We start from the raw sequence: 22,956 nt of genomic DNA on the forward strand, positions 1-22,956 counted from the left end.
CTGCCCAGAGAGGTTGTGGAGTCTCCATGTCTGGTGCCTTTCAAGTGCTGTCTGGATGTGTTCCTATGTGCCCTGAGCTAGATTGCATGGCCCTGCTCTGGCAGGGGAGTCAGACTGGATGATCTCTTTGGGTCCCTTCCAACCCCTGACATATCCTGTCTGCTTCCACCCACTTGTACCTGCTCAGGCAGGGGGAGGATTTTTCTACCACCTGCCTGTGGGAGAATTCTCCCACAGCAGGACATGAGCTATACACATGAGACCTTGTGATGGGAGATGTCCTTGAGCTTGCTGGCTCAAGGAAGCCAGGCTGTGGACAAGTGAGCAACCCACGCACACCTGCTGGGGGGCTGGACCTGCCAGCCCCTGGGGCGGATACAGCTTCAGGGGGCTGAGCCTGCCAGCCCCTGGGGCAGATACAGCTTCAGGGGGCTGAGCCTGCCAGCCCCTGGGGCAGATACAGCTTCAGGGGGCTGAGCCTGCCAGCCCCCTGGGGTAGAACCACAGGTTGTTTTAGGCACAGGGCAGCCTACCTGCGCCTTGCACGTGGCTCTGGGCCAATCTGTACTGTCCACTTGTGCCAGCCCCAGGCTAGCTGGATACACCTCCTCTGAGCACTATATAAGAGGCTTCACTACCCTAATAAAGCTGTACTGATGCCTAGCAGATGCTGAGTCGAGTCGCCAGTACCCCGCTCTCGCCTCTCACCAGCCTCCGGACCCGGACACCTGCCAAGCCTCTCCACCACACTTCCCCGCAGCTGCTGCTGCTGCTGGGGAGGTTTGTGTCCGTGGGGGCAGTTGTGGTGCAAATGCTGCTTTTACCTCTTTGATGAAATTCATGAAGCGGCCACCGAACCTCCAGGCCTTGTGGCGGTGACACTGCAGGGAGTTGACTGTCATCTGCGGGGCGCGCTGGTAGCAGACGGACACCACATGCACCGCGTCGTACAAGAGGGCAGCGTCTGTCTGAAGGGAAGGGGAACAGCGTTTGTGTTGGTGCTGCTGCCGGAGCAAGGCAGTGGTCAGGCAGCACACGGCAGCAGAGAGGCAGCCCAGCAGCGAGGGGTCCCTAAGGTGGCACAGGAGAGGCTGCAAGAACCCTCCCAACCAACACCTGCCCCACACCCGCCAGACCCAAGGGTGTTCGCTCTGCTGGTTCAGCGCTGGTGATCCTACCTCCTGGGTGTCTAACCCTGCAAACAGCTGCCTGAAGGTAGGGCTGGGCTCTTGGGATAGCCACTGGGGCCTGAAGAGGTTCACTGGACTCTGAAAAGCTCTACTGGGCTCTGGAGAGCTCCACTGGGATTTCGAGAGCTGCATTGGGCTCTGGAGAGCTGCACTGGGTTCTCAAGAGCTCCATTGGGCTCTGGAGAGCTGCATTGGGTTCTCGAGAGCTGCATTGGGCTCTGGAGAGCTGCACTGGGCTCCAGAGAGCGCCACTGGGTTCTCAAGAGCTCCACTAGGCTCTGGAGAGCTCCACTGGGTTCTGGAGAGCTCCATTGGGCTCTGGAGAGCTGCACTGGGCTCCGGAGAGCTCCACTGGGCTCCGGAGAGCTCCACTAGGCTCTGGAGAGCTCCACTGGGCTCTGGAGAGCTGCATTGGGCTCTGGAGAGCTCCACTGGTCTCTGGAGAGCTCCACTGGTCTCTGGAGAGCTGCATTGGGCTCTGGAGAAATTGCTGTCCGTGCTTCTGCTAGAATGCAGGACTTCTGTAAACCTCCAAGCTGACCTCTCATGCAAAGCACATCCTCAAAACTCATTGCTCTGCCCATGACAAAGCCTTGCCAGCATCTTTTTCTGTGGGTGGCTCTTTAGAGCTCTTCCTTAAAGCCTGATCTGGTGGAAATGTCACTTGTCTGTGTGCATCTGCTCCGGTTGTTCCGCTGCAGCCACTGCTGGACTGCCAAAGAGGGCAGGCAGAGATGTCTGAACGCAGCAGAGAGGAACAGGATTTTCTGATTTGGTCTGTTTTGCTTGAGTGCAAAACCAAACCTGCAACGAGGACACAATGTCCATGCTGCTTTATACATGGGCAAACACAAACCAGAGGATTAAAAGGCTTGTCTGTGGACAGAGGGTTTGCCAAAGTGACCAAACTGTCACCGAGATCAGGAGCTCACAGACTTCCTGCATTTCAATGATTTGATCTAGGCAGGCCTTGTTCCTTCCCCCTCCCCTTTCCATATAATGTGATGGCTTTAGATTCAATTTGAGATGCCCCATGTCACCTCCAAACACTGATGAAGGGAATTGGATTTTATCTTTCACTCCGATATGGTAAATCCTCCCAGTGCAAATGCATCATTTGGTGGCCTCACAAAGCTACAAACCAGATGTGAGGGCAGCAGCAGTGTAATAAAGCACAATAAAGCAAAACAACACAGCAAGTAACTGGGCAAATATCTAGCAGGATGTGGTCGTGGAGAAAATCTCCAGTGCTGGCAGCCAGCCCTGTGACCTTCCCCTTCCTGCAGCACCCAAGCATGAAGAGCAGGCACCGACCTGCATCCTGGGGGCTTGTTTACAACAGCAGGGGCAGGTTTGGGGCAAGGAGAGAGGGGGTACAAGAATATGGCCAATTTCATGGTGAATTACCTGCTGTAAAGCCCAGCTGAGAGCAGAGCCCCATTGGGACAGACAGCAGACAAGCACAGCTAAAAGGCAGGATCCCCTTTGAAGAAGCCCAGGAGGAGCCAACAGCAGGGGAGACCCAGCAGTGCTGCAGGCAGTGCAGGGTTGCAGCTGTGGGCACTGCTGCAGGGAGGTAGGAGGCTGAAGGAGATTTCATAGCTACATCGAATGATTTAGGTTGTAAGTGACATTGAAGTTTCAAGCCACCTGCCATGGGACACCTTCCACTAGATCAGGTTGCTCAAGGCCTCATCCAAGCTGGCCAAGGGAGAGAGCATCCACAACCTCCCTGGGCAAGCTATTCCAATGTCTCCCCATCCTCATTGTCGAGAATGTCTTCCTAATCTCCAGTCTAAAAGTCCCCTCCTCAAGCTTCAATCCCTTCCTTCTCGTCCTGGCACTACAAGCTCTTGTAAGAAGTCCCTTCCCAGCTCTCCTGTAGTCCCCTTCAACTACTGGAAGTCTGCTCTAAGGTCTGTCTGGAACCTTCTCTTCTCCAGGCTGAACAGCCCCAGCTCTTGCAGCCTGAATGCTGGAGCTCTCCTCTAAGGGCAAAAACAACAGGAGGGATGTGAGGGGCCATCTCAAGGTGAAAGTCTGAGAGGCTTTGCCACTTGTGGTGCTGGTTCTGGCAGACCTAGAGGGAAAGGGAAGGAGGGAGCCAGTCAGCAATTGCAGGGGTCTGAAACAGCCTGGCAGGGAAAACAGATGGGCGAGCAGGTGCTGGCCCTTCCCAGCAGTAACTCAGCAGAGCAGAGCTGCCATCAGGCCCTAAAGGAGTCATCAAAGCTGCAGCAAAGCCCAGCTCTGGGCATGGCTTTGGCTTGTTCTCCCTGCATCAATCTTGGGGAATTGCCTAGCCCTTTCCAGCCATGTGCTGTCTCACACCCTTGGGATGGGGGCTCTCAGGAGAAGTGGTGACAGCTGGGACCCTGCCACCCCCATCAGAGAGGCTCTGGCTACCTGGGTCGTCCAAGGGGATAGGAATGCTGCTGCTTCCAGGGATAACCTGCAAGGTGCTCATCCTGCCCTGAGCTGAAACAGAACCTGTGGAGAGCAGCCAAGGGCAGAGGGAGACCCTTCTGGGTGCTGTGGGGCTTGGAGTGCACTCAGCCCATCCTCCTCAGTGTCAGCACCTTCACCAAGGGGCATAGCACCCAGCTGGCTGCAGCTCCCTCTCTGCTGGTTCCCAGTTGCCACTGCCATGGCACTTCCCCACTGCGCTCAGCCCTTTCTGTGACCAGAAGCTTTAAGATTTGGTGGTCCTGGGGGCAGTGTTTCAGCAGCAAGAAGGGAGGGAGGAGGAGAGCCCCTCAGAACTGGCAAATCTGTTGGTAGCTGGGGTGCAAAAGGAGAGTGTGAACCCAGCAGTGGGCTGCAGGGAACTCACCACCCAAAGTCACCAAGTTCAAGCCATGGTTATTAAGGATGCCAACCTTGGGGAAGACACTTGGGATGAGCTGCTGCTCGTACGAGAACCAAACCAATTCTTGCCCTCCCTGCCCTGTCAATCTGCTCCCCAGACCTCACCCACGCTTCCCTTAAACCTCCCATACCATCATCACACCATCGAGCAGCCCCAGCTCCGCCTTGGGCGCCGACTGCAGCCTCTCCATGGACCACTTCTCGACGATGGAGGACACGTGGGGGTTCTCCACGTTGAGGATCCGGAAGCCAGTCAGGTTCACTCCAGAGTAGCGATATGGTTCTAGGTCTAATGCATAAAGATCCTTAAAAGAGAGAAACCAGTTTAAACATTTTGCTTAGCTGTGTTTTGTTTGTCTCTTCTGCATCGGTTCTGAGGTTAGAGGGCAGAGCCCGCAGGAGGCGGCAGGCAGGATGATGGCCTCATGGCTGCTGCCTTCTACTGGCTGCTGCTCTTAGTCACTGCCTGCAGAGACTCGTGGGGGCCAGCGGAGTGTGGGTGTCAGATGTGCAGGTTCACCCCCACACGGAGGGGAGCTCCTGACAAAGGACTCAGTCTGCATGAAAGCGGCGAGGGAGGTGTGGGGAGAGAGAACCAGGACTGCTCTCTGTAAGTGGGGAAAAAAGAGCAGCCAAGGCAGGGGACAAGGCAGAGTTCCTGCCTCTGGAGCTCCTTGAGGCCCTTCTATGGAGGATGAGCTGGGAGTGCTGAAGCCCCCAGGGTGCTGCAGATGACAGAGGAACTGGGAGTGCAGAATGCCAATTTGCAGACAGCTATCAAAGAGGAACTAAGACGCATTTCTTGACATTCCGACCAGCCTACACAGTCTGCAAGTGAATGAGGATGCCCTTTGTGTGCCTGCAGCCCCGCCAGGCAGCCCTCAGCTGCTGGCAGCCAGCCCACCAGCAGCACTTGGCAGCAGCGAGAGAGGGGCTTTTGGAGGCCTCTGCCAGTGCACTTCTTTAATGCATCTCCTGGCACTGCCCTGCGTCAAAATCTGATCTTCAGCTGAGGGATCACCGTCAGGGCTCCGTGACTGGGCTGCGGTTAAGCAGCAACAGTGAGCCCCAGCATGGAACCAGGGGGTCCTGGATGAATGTCGTGAGGAAGGGCAGCTGGCAGGGGGCTTGGTTGAAGGGAATCATTCGTGGATGGGACAGAGTTCATCAGAGTTTATCCTGAACAATCTCTGCCAGCGCTCAGTGGTCACAAAGGTGCAGGGAGGTGGGAAGGCAACAGCCCTGCCTCTGAGGTGGAGGGTTGGGAGGGGGCTGAGTACAGAGCACTGCTCATTGCTCTCACCAGAGAGGTTAAACACAGCACGGACTAGGTGACTCCTGCTGTCTGGAATAACGTGCCCGTGCTGGCAGCACACAGCCAGGCTGTGGGTTCGCCCAGACACAGCATCCATCAGCAGCGAGCTCTGCTCTGCTCTGCCGGGAGGAGCTGGGCAAGCGCTGGCCCTAAACACACTGCCCTCAGCAAAGCACAACGAACCCAGCGCTGCCAGCAGCTGAGACTTCACTCTCAGCGGGAGAGCAAGGAACTCTTACAGCTGTTTTGCTTTAATAAGCTCTGAGGGGGGGTTGATCTTTTCCTTAAGCGCTGCCCTCTGACTCCGCAGCCCAGGCACTGCGCTGCGCTCTCGGCAGCAGGTGCAGCCAGGACCCAGCCATTAATCACAGCAGAGCCCAGCTCAGCCTCGCTGCTCTTTGGCTGTTGTTGCTGGGGTTGTTTTTTTTTCCCTTCCTGAAAGTACAAACCTCCCTGTTTTGTTAAAGGGCATTGAGCAAAGCAGGCTACAGTGCTGACTTTTAAATGACTTACTCTCACTGAGGGCAAAGAGAGAGGTTTAGCCGCAGCCAGGCGCTGCTCTCCTCTGTGTGTGTGAGGCTGCTCCTGCCTCTGACTCGCTGGCAGGGGTTTATTTCTGCAGGGTTTGTAACCTTTTGTCACACTTTGGTTTGTATTCTGGGAATTGCTGTGGGGAAATCATTTTTTTTATTATTGTGGTGGCAAACCCAGATTGGTTCCCCTCAGAATCACAGAGAGTTAGGGGCTGGAAGGGACCTCGAAAGATCATTTAGTCCAATGCCCCTGGCAGAGCAGAACTACCTTTTTATTCTTATTAATTGTATCCCCCTTCTCCCTCCTTTCCTCTCCATCTCCTGTTTTCACCCATCTTCCTCTTCTTCTTTCTATCTCCTTCCTCTCCATCTTCCTCTTTCCCCCATTTTCCTCCTTTCCTCTCCACCTTTGTCCTTTCCTCCTTATCTTCCTCTTTTTATCTCTATCCTTTCTCCCTCCTTTCCACACCACCTCCCCTTTTCCCCTCTATCCTTTCCCCCTCCAACTCCCTCCTTTCCACACCACCTCCCCTTTTCCACTCTATCTGCCCCTATTCCCCCCCCCCCCCCAGCCCATTTTACCCTTTTATCTCCCAAACCCGCAGCACCTGGGTGCTGTTGGAGTCTCCTCCCACCCCAGGTGTGACCACTTTGCCCTCCCTGCTCACTCCCCTTTATAATCTGCCCCAGGAAAGGCAGAAGCCCTAAGCTTGCCCAGCTGGGCAGAGGGATCCTCCTTCCACTGTTGCTGGTGAGTCCCCATGGTGCACCCTGGGTGAATGGTGGAGGTGATCTAAAGGCCGGGGGGCCTGGTGGCCCCCCAGCCAGGTAGGACTAGGCTCAAAAGCTACTCTAACATCACCCATGGGGGCTGAGTTCCCCTGTGTTTAGCTGCTTCTTTCTTCTCACTTATGATGAGCTTAAGTGCTTGGCTGAGCTGGAAGCTCCTGGGGGAGTAGTGTTGTGCTTTGGTTGGAAAAGCTCTCTAAGACCATCAGGTCCAACCTTCAGCCCCATGCCACTGTGGCTATTAAACCATGTCCCAGAATGCTATGGCCAAGCATACTGCTTGAAGACCTCCAGGGATGGGGACTCCACCACCTCCCTGGACAGCCTGTTCTAATGCCTAACCTCAATTTCAGTGAAGAAATTGTTACTAGTGTCCAACTTAAACCTTCCTTGGCATAATGTCAGCCATTTCTTCTCATCTTATCACCTGATAGTAGGGAGAAGAGACCAGCTCCAGCTCACTGCAATCTCCTTTCACAGAGCTGTAGAGAGCAATGAGGTCTCTCCTCATCTCCAGATCAAACACCCCCAGCTGCTTCAGCCACTCTTCACCAGCTTTGCTCTCCAGACCCTTCACTGGCTTTCTTTCCTGGACACATTCCAGCCCCTCCATGTCCTTCTTGGCATGAGGGCCCCAAAACTGAACCTAGAACTTGAGGTGTGACCTCACCAGTGCCCAGTATAAGGGCACCATCCCTTTCCTGCTCTTGCTAGCCAGGCCATTGCTGATTCAGGGCAGGTTCATGGAGGGTGTCAGAGATGAGGCTGGGAATGTTTGCTCAGCCCCTCTGCTGGTCCCTGTGGAGCAAAGACAGCTCCTCAGGGCTCTCTGGAGTACTACCCACAGAGATGGGAAGTTTTCCAACAGACTCACATAATTAACCAGGTTGGAAAAGACTTCTGAGATCATTCAGTCCAACCCAACACCTTCTAATTAACTAACCCATGGCACTAAGTGCCCCTTTCAGTCTCCTTTAAACACTTCCAGGGACTGTGACTCCACCACCTCCCTGGGCAGCCCATTCCAATGCAAATGACACTCTCTGGCACGAACAACTTCCTAACATCCAGCCTAAACCTACGCTGGCACAGCTTGAGACTGTGACCTCTTTTTCTATGTCTGGGTGCCTGGCAGAAGAGACTAACCCCACCTGGCTACAGCCTCCCTTCGGATAGCTGTAGAGAGCAATGAGGCAGACCTTTTCTCCAGGAAGAGAATCTCAGACCTTCCTGGAGCATCCCTTTGATTTAAGCAAGAGCAGGGTTGTTATTTAGTGGTGTTTCTCACCCCAGCAGCACTTGAGTAAAAGTGAATCACAGAACTTTAGAGGTTGGAAGGGACCTCCAGAGATTATCCAGTCCAATCCCCCTACCAAGGCAGAATCACTCAGGGTAGTTCACACAGGAATGCATCCAGGAGGGTCTGGAAAGTCTCCAGAGAAGGAGACTCCACAACCATTCTGGGCAGCCTGCTCCAGGGCTCTGTCACCATCCCTGTAAAGAAGTTTCTCCTCATGTTGAAGTGAAACCTTCTCTGTTCCAGTTTGTAGCTGCTGCTGACCACTGCAAAGAGATTGGCTCCATCCACTTGACCCCTACCCCTCAGACATTTGTACACATTGGTCAGATCTCCTCTCAGCCTTCTCTTCTCCAGGCTAAACACCCCCAGGGCTCTCAGTCTCTTTCCACAGGGGAAGATGCTCAAGTCTCCCACTCATCCTTGTGGCTCTCTGCTGGACTGTCTCCAGCAGGTCTCTGTCATTCCTGAACTGGGGAGCCCAAAACTGAACACAGTATTCCAGATGTGGTCTCACCAGGGCATAGTAGAGGGGTAGAAGAACCTCCCTGGACCTAATCCACTGAGCTCCAGATTTTAGGGCCTCTCATCTGTCAGTTGCCAGCCCTGACCACCTTTCAGTTCCTACTGGTATTTTGGTTGCCCTTCCCATCCTGCTGCTCTCCACTGACCTTTAATTTCATCAGTTTCCTATAGTCAACCTTCCATCAGGTCCTTTCTTTGTTCCAGTTTAGATCTGCTGCAGTCTGATTAATCATCTCCTGGCATTAAGAACACAAGCAGAGTGTCAGAAGGTGGGGAGGTGCATGCATGGTAGGGAACTGCCAGATCAATTCTTCTGCATTTTCTGCTCCTTCACCACCACAAATGGAAACATCTGGTTCTATTTTCCACCTCATCTACACTCCCTTTCATTCATTATTTCCTGTGCTGCAGATGAATTTCCCCTTTCATGCTCCTACCTTTAGAAAGCTTCACTCTTGGTGTGTCTCTGCAGCAATTCCCCTTTCCTATGCATGCTTTCCTGCCTCCCTGTTGGGTCACCCCTTGTCAGCCACAGTGCCAGAGTCTGATCCTCTCACCTCCACAGTCAGAAGCTGCAGAAGCAGGTGTCCAGGAGGAGCAAAGCAGCTCATGGGTAATGTGCCTGCCATGGGTCTCAGTCTGGGCACTGATCTGCAGAGGCAGCTGTTGCTAGGAGGAGCAGCCTTGCCCGTGGTGGGAGGTTGGCACCCTCAGCACTATTGGAGCAATAAACCATCCTGTGTTTGGTCACAGGAGCACTTGTGTGGTGTCCTGAGCCTTGGGCACGCTGGGTTTAACAAGATCACCCCACTGTCAGCAGCAGTGGACAAGAGGACTGCTCTGGTTTAGAGCCTCATGGAGAGAGGACAGGCTGGGTGTGTAATTCATCATTACTGTTCCACAGATCACACTGGATTGGCAGGGACCCTCCAAAGTCATCTTGTCCAACTCCCTTGCAGTCAGCAGGGACATCTCCATCAGGCTGCTCAGGGCCACACTGAGTCTGACCCTGACTGTCTCCATGAATTGGGGCTTCAACCATGTCCCTCAGCACTCTCACAGCAAAGAACTTCCTCCTGACATCCAACCTAAATCCACTCTGCTCCTGTTTCAAACCATTGCTCCTCAACTGACTCCAAGCATGGGCACACATTGTTGTTCCTGCCTCTAGCTACTGTTAGCAGCAGCAGGGGCAAGCTTCTGGGCTTGCTAGGATTTCCTGTCTGTGCCCTCCTTCAAACCATAGAATCAGTCAGGGTTGGAAGGGACCACAAGGAGTAGCCAGTTCCAAGCCCCCTGCCATGCCCAGGGACACCCTACCCTAGAGCAGGCTGCACACAGCCTCAGCCAGCCTGGCCTCAAACACCTCCAGCCATGGGGCCTCAACCACCTCCCTGGGCAACCCATTCCAGCCTCTCACCACTCTCCTGCTCAACAACTTCCTCCTCACCTCCAGCCTCACTCTCCTCACCTCCAGCTTTGCCCCATTCCCTCCAGGCCTGCCACTCCCTGATAACCTGAAAAGTCCCTCCCCAGCTTTTTTGTAGCCCTCTTCAGATCCTGGAAGGCCACAAGAAGGTCGCCTGGGAGCCTCCTCTGCTCCAGCCTGCACAGCCCCAACTCTTTCAGTCTGTGCTCACAGCAGAGCTGCTGCAGCCTCTGAGCATCCTCCTGGCCCTGCTCTCGACACACTCCAGCATCTCCATGTCCTTCTTGTAATGTGGGCTCCAGAACTGGATGCTCCTCACCTGACTCCAAGCACGAACACACATTGCTGCCCCTGTCTCTAACTGCTGTAAGCAGCAGCGGGGGCAAGCTTGTGGATTTGCAAGGATTTCCTGGCCGTGCCCTCTTGAAGGGAGCTCTCAGGATGTGAGAGGTTGGAGGCTCAGCAGAGCTCCTCCTCCTCTGATGGAGCAGCCTGATGGGGCTCTTCAGGCTGGAGTCACTGAACTGTAGTCTTGCTGCCTAGCAAAACGTCGGAGCATTTCATGCCAAGTGTTGATGCAGTGTGCTCAGTATTGACGAGGGACCTTTTAGAAACATTCAGTGTAACATAATAGACTAATTCATTAGCACCCCATGGGTCTAGTACTGGAGAAGGCAAAGCACAAGCATTGCATGCTAGGAAAACATTGCCTTAAGGAATGGCAGATTAAAATATCTTTCCCATGATATAACTGTTATTTCAGGAAAGTGGCATTAATTGTGATTGCTTATCTATTAATTTATTATCATTCTCTTCTTTCTTTCTCCCCCCCCTACCTCCAGGCTGTACCTACACATGAAATGTACTCCAGGCTCTGCTGGGGCTGATTAATAGGAGGTTATCTGGGAAATGCTTAAAGCTGCCTGGAATAGATAATGGCAGCAGAGGTAATTAAAATGTCTTTTGCATTTGGCCATTTTTATGGGTGAGTTTAGTCTTCCCCTCCCCCCGCCCCCCCCCCCCCCCTCCCTTTAGGAAAGGAACAAAGAGAAATTGGATCTTGAAAATCACACAGAATTCATCAGTGCACCAGACAATAGCATCCTAGGTGGGAGTAAAAGTGGTATGCCCCCCCCCCCAAAAAAAAACCCACCCAAACCAAAATGCCTCTGGGAGTCAGAGAGGAACTGGCCTGTGCTTAATAAGAGCAGAGTTAATTTCAAGCTGAGGTCTTCTCATGTAAAACAAACCTGGTACTGAACTGCTGGCCACATCAGGGCTGCTCCTGGCTCTTAAGGGAGGCCTGGGTGAGCACTCAGACCTGCATACCCAGGGTGAGCACTCAGACCTGCATACCCAGGGTGAGCACTCAGACCTGCATACCCAGGGTGAGCACTCAGACCTGCATACCCAGGGTGAGCACTCAGACCTGCATACCCAGGGTGAGCACTCAGGCATATATACCCAGGATGTGCACTCAGACCTATACTCAGTTTCTGACTGGAACTTGGCCCTGTTGGATCCTGTCTGTGGGACTTGAGCTTTGCAAATCCACACATATGTTCCTCTTTCTGTGTGTGGGTAGCTGCACTCAAATCACAGTGACTGGGAGGGGAAATAAAAGCAGAATCTACATCTGTGCAAAGCCAGAGCACTGAGCCAGTCCAAAGGCAGGGAAAGAAAAGAGTGATGTGACTCGGGCTGAGCTCCTGGGGATGCTGCAGAGATCTTACAGCTGTAGCACTGAGGGCTGCTCTAAACTCAGCCTTACTGTTCCCTTTCATTATAGAGCACCAGACCCCCCCCCCTTTCCCCTTGCTTTTTCCACCCTAGTGCTCCAGAGTCCTGTGACTGTGCAATGCCCACCCTGGGCAGGGCTCCATGCACTCTCCCGCTGCCCCCACGACCTCCTGCCTCAGTGGAGTGTGAGAGAGGTGTGCACAGGTCAGATACTTTACCAGAGTGGTGAAGATGAAGTGGTAGTATTCTGTCATCATTCCCATTGCCATGGCCTTGAGGAAAGGAGGGAAAAGAGGTTAGCAAGAGCAGACACAGGCCATGACAACACTCAGAAACCTCTATGGAGCTGATCTGGGCACTGCAGCAGGAGCTGGAGGCTGGGTCAGCCCTGTGAAGCACAGCACACAGCAAGAGGCAGGTGCTTAACTGCTGAGCTGATCTGTGGTCCTCCAGCCCTTCTGAAATGACAGCAAAGCCTCAGTGTCCAGCTCCTGTAGAGGCTGGTGGCCTTTCTGGGTGTTGCTGTGCCAGGGAAAGTGGTGACACAGCCTACAGCACAGGGTCACCCGTGGGTAACACTCTCTGCATGGTCTGCCAGGGATACAGGTGGCTTCTGTGGGCTCAGCTGGGAAAGGAGGGCTTGTCCTTCCTTCTGAGACACCCAACAGCCAGCAGCTCTCACAAACCTGTGCAGGATGGCAAGAGCAGCCTTTCCTCATGGTTGCAAGCCCAGGCCCTGGCTGAGACACTGAGTGAAAGGCTTTTGCTTTCTCACCCACGGATTGCTGCAGCTCTGTGTTCCCCTCCACCTTGAACACCTGTTCCTGTACCCACAGCTCTGGTCCGAGTCCCTCCTGCCTTTGCACCACAGGCAGGCTCTGATGCCATGCCTGGGGAAGAAATGGGTCAGGGACCATAGAGCACAGGGCTGGGGAGCAGGGACACCTCCCACCCCTCAGCCCTGCGAGGCGGCGGTGCGGAGCCAAGCGCACTTGGCGAGCCCAGGCTCTAGGTGTGCTGTGCCAGCCCCGACACAAGCCTGGCTCCTGCAGATTGCTGGGATCTGCACAAGTGAGCCATGGAGGGAACATGCTGTTCTCTCAGGTTTGCAGGGCGTGCTGTGGGCTGCAGGCACCTTGGCTGGCTCACAGTGCCCTACGTGGCACAAGGGGAACGCGTCCCTGGCCGTGGGAAGGGTCACCTTGAAGTTGGTGGTTGGCTAAAGGAGATCCCTGTGGGTTTGGCTGTGATGCTGGCTCTTGTCAGCAGGTTTTCTGGAGGAAACTCAGGCAAGAGCATTTAAAACTCTCCACTGATGGGAAAGCAACTTCAGATTCCCCCAGAAATGTTCATTTCCCTTGGGTTTTGCTAAAATTACCAGGGCAGAATTTAGCCCTGAGGGAGGGAGGAAGTGACAGTGTGAAGGGAGATGTCAAAACCAAGGGAAAAGGAAATGGTGGAGGTTAAAAGCCTCTGCAACTCTAGAGGGGGGATTTATTCCCTGTTTTCAGGCATGGAAGTGCCTTTCTGAAAGCCTGGAAACTGTCCCTGTGCCACCTGCCTGGCCACGGGGGCTGTTCCAGCTCCCTCCTGACCAGGTGCACAGAGCCTGAGTAGGGAGTGGTCCTGAGTGTGTGAAGCATCAGTGAGATGATGTGAAAGCAGGGAGTGGTCCTGAGTGTGTGAAGCATCAGTGGGATGATGTGAAAGCAGGGAGTGGTCCTGAGTGTGTGAAGCATCAGTGAGATGATGTGAAAGCAGAGAATGGTCCTGAGTGTGTGAAGCATCAGTGGGATGATGTGAAAGCAGAGAGTGGTCCTGAGTGTGTGAAGCATCAGTGGGATGATGTGGAAGCACTCAAGAGGAAATGATGAGATTCCAGTTCAGAGTCCACAGCTGGATGGCTTCTTTCAGTGGTGGATGAAGAGCCCTGAGCTGCCACAAGGAGCAAGCTCCATCTTCCCCATGCTGGCAGCTTGGGTGCAGGACACATCTGGGGTTGTGGGGAAATGAATAAATGATGAAGCTGGTGGATAAGCTGCAGGCAATCTCTGGGATGAGAATGGGATCTCTGCTAAAGTTAAGGCAGGCACATCTGTGCACTGCAGAGCACAGCAACTGTTCAGAGACAGCTGCCAAGGAGAGCAGAGAAGCTGGGAGCCAGAGAACAGATGTAAAGCATTAACAAGGGACCAAAAATGAGCGAGGCCAGAGAAGTTGGGGCGGGTTGGAAGGCATCATGAGCAGGCCTGGCTCTGTGGTAGGTTTTCACAGCAATGTGCTTGTCCAAGAGGGTAAAATAATCAATGGTTTGATGTCTCAGTTGCTTCAAGGAAGCCAGGCTGGAGCAGAATGTGGCAATGTCATCTGCACCTCCTTGTGCCAGCTCTCTTGTTACTGCTCATGGATTACTAACCCATGGGGTTGTGGTATTTTTGGCTACTCCAGTGAAAAAATCCTGCCCAGATGATCAGGGAAGTGCCTTGGTAGGTGTCTGCTGTGGGAGCACCTTACCTTAACCATGGATGGTGTGAGCCTAGTCAGAGCTGCCTGAGCAGATGGAGGCTTGAGATGCTCAAAGCATTTCATGCTACCTAAAGATGTGCAGCTAAAACCAGTTCCAAGGGGTGGAAATAGCAACATAAGTCTTGAAAGGGCATTTTTGTCACCCATGGGCACTGCACCAGGGTGTTAAAGGGCATTTTTGTCACTATGGGCACTGCACCAGGGTGCTAAAGGGCATTTTTGTCACTATGGGCACTGCACCAGGGTGCTAAAGGGCATTTTTGTCACTATGGGCACTACACCAGGGTGCTAAAGGGCATTTTTGTCACCCATGGGCACTGCACCAGGGTGCTAAAGGGCATTTTTGTCACCCATGGGCACTGCACCAGGGTGTTAAAGGGCATTTTTGTCACTATGGGCACTGCACCAGGGTGCTAAAGGGCATTTTTGTCACCTAGGGCACTGCACCAGGGTGCTAAAGGGCATTTTTGTCACTATGGGCACTGCACCAGGGTGCTAAAGGGCATTTTTGTCACCCATGGGCACTGCACCAGGGTGCTAAAGGGCATTTTTGTCACTATGGGCACTGCACCAGGGTGCTAAAGGGCATTTTTGTCACTATGGGCACTGCACCAGGGTGTTAAAGGGCATTTTTGTCACTATGGGCACTGCACCAGGGTGTTAAAGGGCGTTTTTGTCACCTATGGGCAATGCACCAGGGTGCTAAAGGGCATTTTTGTCACTATGGGCACTGCACCAGGGTGTTAAAGGGCGTTTTTGTCACCCATGGGCACTGCACCTGGGTGTTAAAGGGCATTTTTGTCACCTATGGGCAATGCACCAGGGTGGACAGAGCAGCCAGAAGGCTCCAGGGAGCCTGGACAGAGCAGATTCTGGTGGCCAGAGGTGTGCAGAGCTCACTGGTGTAGTTACCAGCATGTTACAACAGGTAGATACTACAATAAAACATAACTGTTATTGTTCCTGGGTCAAACAGAAGACTGGAGCTTTTTTTGCAGTTGTTCTTCTGACACTGCAAAGCAAGAGCAGATTCCCCTCCTCACTGGGAGATGTTTTTGGCTTTCCCCAGCTTGTATTTGCAGTGAACACACAAAGCAAAGCCTGAGAAGGGCAGGGTGGAGTAGGTGCTCAGAAGCCTCTTTTTCTACCCCAGGTAAAGAGATGTTTTTGCCTTTCCCCAACTTGTACTTGCAGTGAACACACAAAGCAAAGCCTAAGGGGCCAGGGTGGAGTAAGGGCTCAGAAGCCTCTTCTTCTACCCCAGGTAAAGGGAAAAATCTCTCTCACAGGTGAAGGTGGCACCCTGAGATGTGCATTTCTTGATGCAGGCAGAACAGTTAGGATAAGATGAGGTTTGTGAGCTTCCTGCTTCCTCAGCAGAGACAGGAGAACCACACTCTGCACTGCTCTGAGCTCCCCCAGTGTGCAGAGGGGTTGGGGTTGTGCATCTCCCCAGCTTTTCCTGGGTAAGAATGCTCTGTGTTAACACTGCTAGGTTGGAATCCATGGCCTTGGCTCCTGCAAAAAGCAAACCCAAACCCTTCAGGCTCAATAAAACCAGTCAGAAGGACTTAGAGAAACTTTCCCCTTAGTCTCCCCTCTCCTCTGTCTTCCTCACTCTGCGCTCCTGGAGATGAGCAGAGCAGATGGCACAATAAACTATAATAAACTGCATCATAAGTGAGCAGCACCAAACAGGCAGGATGTAAAAATAATAGGCAGGAGACAATGAGTCCCTGATATTGCTTCCTTTAATAATCCCTGCCAGGCTTTCTGATTTCTCAGAGCACTTCCCTTCATTTTGCATCAAGCAGGCTGCAAGAGAAGCCTCTTTCCATGCACTGCTTTCTCAGCCCTGCGGGGGATTGATTTAATCTATGTGGTAGTGTCTTGCTGGGCTGATATGAGCAACACTTGCACCGCTGCTTTTCCACCTGAGTGTGGTTTCCTCTGCCTGGTATCGACCCTCAGACCTCCAGGCAAGTGGAAATGAGGAGCAAACCTGCTGGTCTGAGGAAAATGCCAGCAGAGGAACTTAGAGAGACAGGAGAGAGAGACCACATGAATGGAAAATCACTGACATCTGGCTTAAAGTCCAAGAACTGCACAGGGTGCTCAGGAAGGGACAGAGGATGTCCCTCCTGGCTGCAGCAGTGAGATGCAGGGCTGGGGACAGGCCCAGACCACCCAGGATGGCTAACACCTGCCCAGCTGAGAGGTCACTGGGTCCCAAACCTGGGACATGAAGCAGCACAGAAGGGAAAGAGGATGATGAAAATCAGTGTGCATGGACAGCTGTGCAGGGCTGATCGAGCAGTGATAGAAGTGACCCAGGGCACAGTCCTGCTGCTGCTGCTGCTGCTGCTGTGGCTGGGGGGAGCAGTAGCAGAGGGGACACAGCCTGAGCAGCAGTGCCTGTCATGTCTCCTCTAGGGACATGAGTCCCTTCTTACCAATGGTCACAAAATCACAGAGTGCTTTGGGCTGGGACTCCTGAAGGTTACCTTATCCAACCTCCCCTCACTCAGCAGGGCCATCTCCATCTAGATCAGGTTGCCCATCAAGTTTGACCTTGAATGTCTCCAGGGATGAGGCTTCCACCACATCTCTGGGCAGCCTGTTCCAGTATTTCACCACCCTCATTGTGAAGAACTTCTTCCTGCTGTCTAACTACTTTTGTGTCACTTTTTGGACCCTTCCAGTTTTCCAGTGCAAACCACATTTGCTGTAGCATCCTTGAAGGGTGCACCTGTTGTAGTTCTTGGTGGAGCTGTGGCCTGTGGACAGAGAGGCAGATCTGGGCAGTCCCCTGGTATGGCTACCCAATATCACAGTATCACAGTATCATCAGGGCTGGAAGAGACCTCACAGATCATCAAGTCCAACCCTTTACCACCGTGCTCAAGGCTAGACCATGGCACCAAGTGCCACGTCCAGTCCTGCCTTGAACTGCCCCAGGGACGGCGACGGCGACTCCACCACCTCCCCGGGCAGCCCATTCCAGTGTCCAATGACTCTCTCAGTGAAGAACTTTCTCCTCACCTCCAGCCTAAATCTCCCTTGGCACAGCCTGAGGCTGTGTCCTCTTGTTCTGGTGCTGGCCACCTGAGAGAAGAGAGCAACCTCCTCCTGGCCACAACCTCCCCTCAGGTAGTTGTAGACAGCAATAAGGTCTCCCCTGAGCCTCCTCTTCTCCAGGCTAACCAATCCCAGCTCCCTCAGCCTCTCCTCGTAGGGCTGTGCTCAAGGCCTCTCCCCAGCCTCGTTGCCCTTCTCTGGACACGCTCAAGCATCTCAATGTCCCTCCTAAACTGGGGGGCCCAGAACTGAACACAGCACTCAAGGTGTGGTCTAACCAGTGCAGAGCACAGGGGCAGAATGACCTCCCTGCTCCTGCTGACCACACCATTCCTGATGCAGGCCAGGATGCCACTGGCTCTCTTGGCCACCTGGGCACACTGCTGACTCATATGCATCACAGTCCCTGAAAACATCCACTTGGCAGAGACCTCCAAGATCATCCAGCACTGCAGGGTCAACGCTAAACCATGTCCTTAAGCACCAGGTCCACACACTGCCTCAACACCTCCAGGGATGGTGACTCCACCACTGCCCTGGGCAGACCACTTCAACGTTTGAGAACCCTTTCTGTGAGGAACTATCTCCTAGCACCCAGCCCAAACCTCCTCTGGTGCAGCCTGAAATCATTTCCTCCTCTCCTATCGCTTGCCCCCAAGGGGCAGAGGCTGTTCCCTCCTCTCTCCGACCTCCCTTCAGGCAGTCATAAGGAGCAATGAGGTCTCCCCTTAGGGTCTCCTCCCTTCAGCCTCCTCTTCTCCAGACTGCCCAACCCCAGATGCTCCTCGTAGGCTTCCTGGGTGCCTACCTCTGCCTCACCCCCACCTGCCCCCCTGCTCACCTGCTTGAGGATCTGAGCTGCCATCAGGTGGCTGCAGTCGAAGATGATGCGGAATTCCCTGCCCCGCTTCATCTCCTTCAGCAGCGGCCGCGCGTCGTCGGTGTCCAGCGGCAGCTGCCGGATCTTCAGGCGGATGTTGTACCTCGAGGGGGCCATGATCAGCTCTTGCAGCCGGATGAGGCCTTCAGGCATTGCACAGAGACAAACCCACAGCGTTACAGCAGCTCTGCCCCTGGCTCTGCAGCCATCGCAGCTGCTTTGTCCTTCCTGCGCTGTTGCGTGCAATGCAGTCCCGGCTGCCCTCCCTCGGGTGGGCATTGAGGAAGGTGTAGCAAGGCCAAGGTGCCATGTGTCATCTTGGCTTTGATAGGCTTTGATGTCAGTCATTAAACACCCCCTTCACCACCCTCCCCCCCCAGATATTTCTGGAGCAGAATGGCTTTTCGTGGTGTTTCCCTGCTTTGTGGTACAGATGCGGTCCCTGCACTGGGTGGCAAGAGGAGAGGAGCAGGTTGTCCTCACCTTTGGCATCTCTGGGATCATGACATTCTCACAGATCCATAGAAGGGAAGAGATCTTAAAGATCATCTAGTTTCAGCTCCTCTGCCATGGGCAAGAACACCACTCACTAGATCATATTGCTCAAGGTCTCATCCAACCTGACCTTGAACACCTCCAAGGAGGGAACATCCACAACCTCCCTGGCCAACCTGTTTGAGTGTTTCTCCACTCTTGCTGTCAAGAATGTCTTCCTAATCTCCAGTCTAAATCTACCCTTCTCGAGCTTCAATCCATTCCCTCTTATCCTGTCACTATTTTGCCTTAAGGAAATGTGCCCTTGAGCAAGGACAGGATGCACCAATCAGCTGTGCAACAAGTTCCAGTCTGCAGCATCTGCCATGCGCAGCAGCAGAGGCAAAAAGGAATCTGCACCTCCATTTCTGAAGAGCACAGCTCAGACCAGACACTGAACCACAGCCTGGAACCTTCTTGCTGCCCTCAGAACTCAGTTCTTTGTCCTGCAGAAGGTACAAAGCCAGGCTGGCTGAGGCTGAGGGGTGATTGCTACCTTAGTGTCACCAGAAGAAATTCATCAGCTGCCTATTGCAAGCTTCTCCTCTCTTACAAGGAGCAAGAGAGAAGCCTGTCCCTCTGCAGAGTGGAAAGAACACATTAGAATGTGGCAGGGAGGGAACATACTGTGACCCACATTCACAAACCAGCAGTGTCAAACTCTGTTCTCATCAGCCCTCCCCTAAAGAAAGCATTCGGGTCCGTGGAATGCGGTTGGACAGGCTCTCCAATGTGTCCTTTGTTTTTGGGGGGTTTATCTCCGGCGCTGGGCAGTGCCATGCTTTGTGTAACCATCACCAGCTTCCTTTGTCAGCTCTGCTTTAGCGAATTAGCCAGAAAACAAAACAACTTTCCAGAACTTCTTTTGCTTTTAGCTGGGAAACTGCATCCTCAAAGCAGCCCCAGACCAAGGGCTTTGCTTGTGCAGATGAGTACCATGGTGCCAAGCAGAGCTGGACTGAGCTGGATTGCCCCCACAGGCAATTAATCCTCCCTTTGCCCTTTCTTAGCTAGGGTGGAGCTGTGGGTTCCCCTCTTTCTAAGTGCTTAGTGACTGAAATGCCACAGGAAGGATCCCAGGACCCTCTACAATGCTCTCCTGGGTGCCAGGGAACTGGTGTGCCCTGGTCACTGCTTGTTTTGTTCCCAAAAGGGTGCATTAGATAAGTTCCTCTCACAGAATCATAGAATCAAGCAGGTTGGAAGAGGGCTCCAAGCTCAGCCAGTCCAACCTAGCACCCAGCCCTGCCCAACCAACCACACCATGGCACTAAGTGCCCCAGCCAGGCTTGGCTTCAACAGCTCCAGCCACAGAGACTCCACCACCTACCTGGGTAGCCCATTCCAATGCCAATCACTCTCTCTGACAACAAATTCCTCCTAACATCCACCCTAGACCTCCCCTGGCACAACTTGAGATTATGTCCCCTTCTTCTGTTGTTGCTTGCCTGGCAGCAGAGCCCAACTTCCACCTGGCTACAGCCTCCCTTCAGGGAGCTGCAGACAGCAATGAGCTCTGCCCTGAGCCTCCTCACATGCAGGCTGCACACCCCCAGCTCCCTCAGCCTCTCCTCACAGGGCTCTGCTCCAGACCCCTCCCCAGCCTTGCTGCCCTTCTCTGGACACATCCCAGTACCCCAGCATTGAGTGGCCCAGAACTGGACAGAGTCCCTATCTGGGACCCAGCCCGAAACATCTCCTGGGTTCCTCCTCCAAGCCCTTTGTTACCCACCTGTGCTGTCGTCGTAAACCACAGTGGCTGACCTCCACTTCAAGTACTGCACGAGGTCCAGAATGGCATGGCTAAGGGAGGCATAGTCAGGGTAGAGGTTGACATAGAAAGTGTCCTTGTTATCCAAAGGGTGATGCTTCCACCGAAGCTGTATGTGAGGGACTTCCAGGGCATTGCAGATGGACTGGACAGCGTTGGTACAGGAACCTTGGGAAGGTCCAAATATTGCTACCACCCCCAGAGCGAGCTGGTCGCAGGCTGGAAGAGGAAGGGAGGGAAGGATGCTGTCAGTGAAGCACGGGCACCTCCGTGAGAGGGCTGAGCTGTGGGCACAAACAGCTTCTTCTTGAGCAGCAGATGGACAGAGAAGCTTCTGGGCACTGACAGCAGTGTAGGTATGAGGTAGTTACAACGGTGCTGAGAGGCAGAGAGAGGAAGGAAGCTGCTGGGAAGCTGCTGCGCTCTTACCTTTCTTAGTGGCTTCGAAGCTGTCGTGGAAGTGTATCCTCTGGATGTCGTAGGTCAGCGTCGTGTTGGGCAGCAGAGTTCTGTTTCTGTTAATAATGTTGGCAGAAAACCTGAAGGCTTGCTCCTCAGCACTCATCACCTGGGTGTTGGGGCCATCTGCATACTCAAAGATCCCTCCTGCAAGACAAGACCAAGGTAGTATTCAGCCACAGCAGGGTGGATTCAGAATCTTAGGGAGCAAGGAGGAGAAGACTTTTGGATAGAGCTGTGACATTTGCAGGCCTGAAGAATCATAGAATCAACCAGTCTGGAGGAGACCTCCAAGATCAGCCAGTCCAACCCATCATCCAGCCCCATCCACTCAAGCAGACCATGACACCAAGTGCCTCATCCAGTCTTTTCTTGAACACCTCCAGAGACACTGACTCCACCACCTCCCTGGGCAGCCCATTCCAATGTCAATCACTCTCTCTGACAACAGCTTCCTCCTAACATCCAGCCTATACTTCCCCCTACACCACTTCAGACTGTGTCCCCTTGCTGCCCTTCTCTGGACACCTTCCAGCACCTCAACAGCTCTCTTGAATTCAGGAGCCCAGAACTGTACACAGCACTCAAGGGGTGGCCTGAGCAGTGCTGGACACAGGGGCAGAAGGACTTCCTTGGTCCTTCTGGCTGCGCTATTCCTGATACTCCCTGCTGTGCTGAGCTCCTCCTCACCTTGTCCACCCACCCTCAGGTCCTCACTTTGTCCACCCACCCCCAGGTCCTCATGTGGCAGGTGGGCAGCGCAGCCCTGCCGCTGGCTATTTTTTAGTGCCCTTCTCATCATCCTTTGTTCCTCATGTTTGTGTTAGTCAAGTTCTTAATTCAGACCAGCAGAGACTTCTGACTTTGCCTCCCCTACAGCTTCTCTGCTCAATAATGCAGGTCCTGCCTGCCTGCGTTCAGGAGCTGCTAATGCCATTACACCTCCCCAGGGGCCAGCAGCTCATCTCTCACAATCGCTTGGCTCTGTAGCTGCGACTCCTGTCTTCAGCTCCCCACTGACAGCCACTGACTGAGTGCAAGCTGTAGATGTGTGCAGCCGCAGGTCCTTGTGTCTGAGGTGTGGCCACCATCCTGTCCACTCACAAAGCCATGGAAGGACACAGAACCTTGCTCAGTGCCATGAAAAAGTAAAGCAGAGTAACGAATGGATGAGGGAGGCAAGCAAGAGCCATCGGTGACAGATGGGCTCTGGCTTCATTAGCAGAAGGAAAATCTTCCTCTTCAATTTAAGGTAGTCCAAAACTGTTCTGTTGTAGACAACAGATGTCTGTTGAGCCCTCCCAGCTTTCAAGCAACCACATGAGTCTCCTTCAGGAGCCAGAACTCATTAGCTGTCATTTCGATGGCGATTTGGTCTCAGCCGTGAGTGCCAGTTTGGCAAGAGCCAAGCAGCCCTTTCTGTTGGCAGCCACATGCTGTGTGTCCTCCCAGGAACCCAGCCAAAAGGCCTGAGTGACCCACACCAGTGATGCCTGGAGACTGTCACAGCAAGGCTGCCAAGGACCTTGAGAAGATGTTGACTTTCCTGCTCTCCATGACCATGGCAAGTCACTTTCCTCCTCTTCCCCTGCAGATTGTGGCTGTCTGTGTCCCCAATTGTGGAGTGGCCATGGCAGGGAGTGTACAGCCATAACCATCCAAAAACATTTCAGCTGCTCACCACATGTTTCTGGTAGACAAAAGTATTTCTGGCTTCAGCACTGACTCTGGTAATAGAGGGAAGCATAAAGAAAAAGAGGCTGGATGGTCCTCCTGGAGGTCCATTCCAGTCATAGGGCCAGGAGGATGCTCAGAGAGCTGCAGCAGCTCTGCTGTGAGCACAGCCTGAAAGAGTTGGGGCTGTGCAGGCTGCAGAAGAGGAGGCTCCCAGGGGACCTTCTGGTGGCCCTCTAGGATCTGAAGTGGGCTACAAAAAAGTTGGGGAGGGACTTTTGAGGCTCCTAGGGAGTGACAGGAGTGGGGGGAATGGAGCAAAGCTGGAGGTGGGGAGATTCAGAGCGG

General features: G+C 53.6%; 1 protein-coding gene across 2 annotated transcripts in view; it reads right to left on the reverse strand.

The window, feature by feature from the left end:
• The window catches only part of GRIK3 (glutamate ionotropic receptor kainate type subunit 3), a 149,377-nt gene that overhangs the window by 52,651 nt on the left and 73,770 nt on the right, over positions 1-22,956 (reverse strand). For both annotated transcript variants that reach the window (XM_064172779.1, XM_064172780.1), the window contains exons 2-7: positions 20,905-21,081; positions 20,437-20,694; positions 18,132-18,313; positions 11,905-11,958; positions 4,190-4,363; positions 825-968 (exon numbers count right to left, since the gene is read on the reverse strand). In XM_064172779.1, the coding sequence (XP_064028849.1) occupies positions 825-968; positions 4,190-4,363; positions 11,905-11,958; positions 18,132-18,313; positions 20,437-20,694; positions 20,905-21,081 (989 nt within the window). The remainder of the gene's footprint in view (positions 1-824; positions 969-4,189; positions 4,364-11,904; positions 11,959-18,131; positions 18,314-20,436; positions 20,695-20,904; positions 21,082-22,956) is intronic.

Source organism: Pogoniulus pusillus, chromosome 37 (genome assembly GCF_015220805.1).
Source record: "Pogoniulus pusillus isolate bPogPus1 chromosome 37, bPogPus1.pri, whole genome shotgun sequence".
Lineage (NCBI taxonomy): Eukaryota > Metazoa > Chordata > Aves > Piciformes > Lybiidae > Pogoniulus > Pogoniulus pusillus.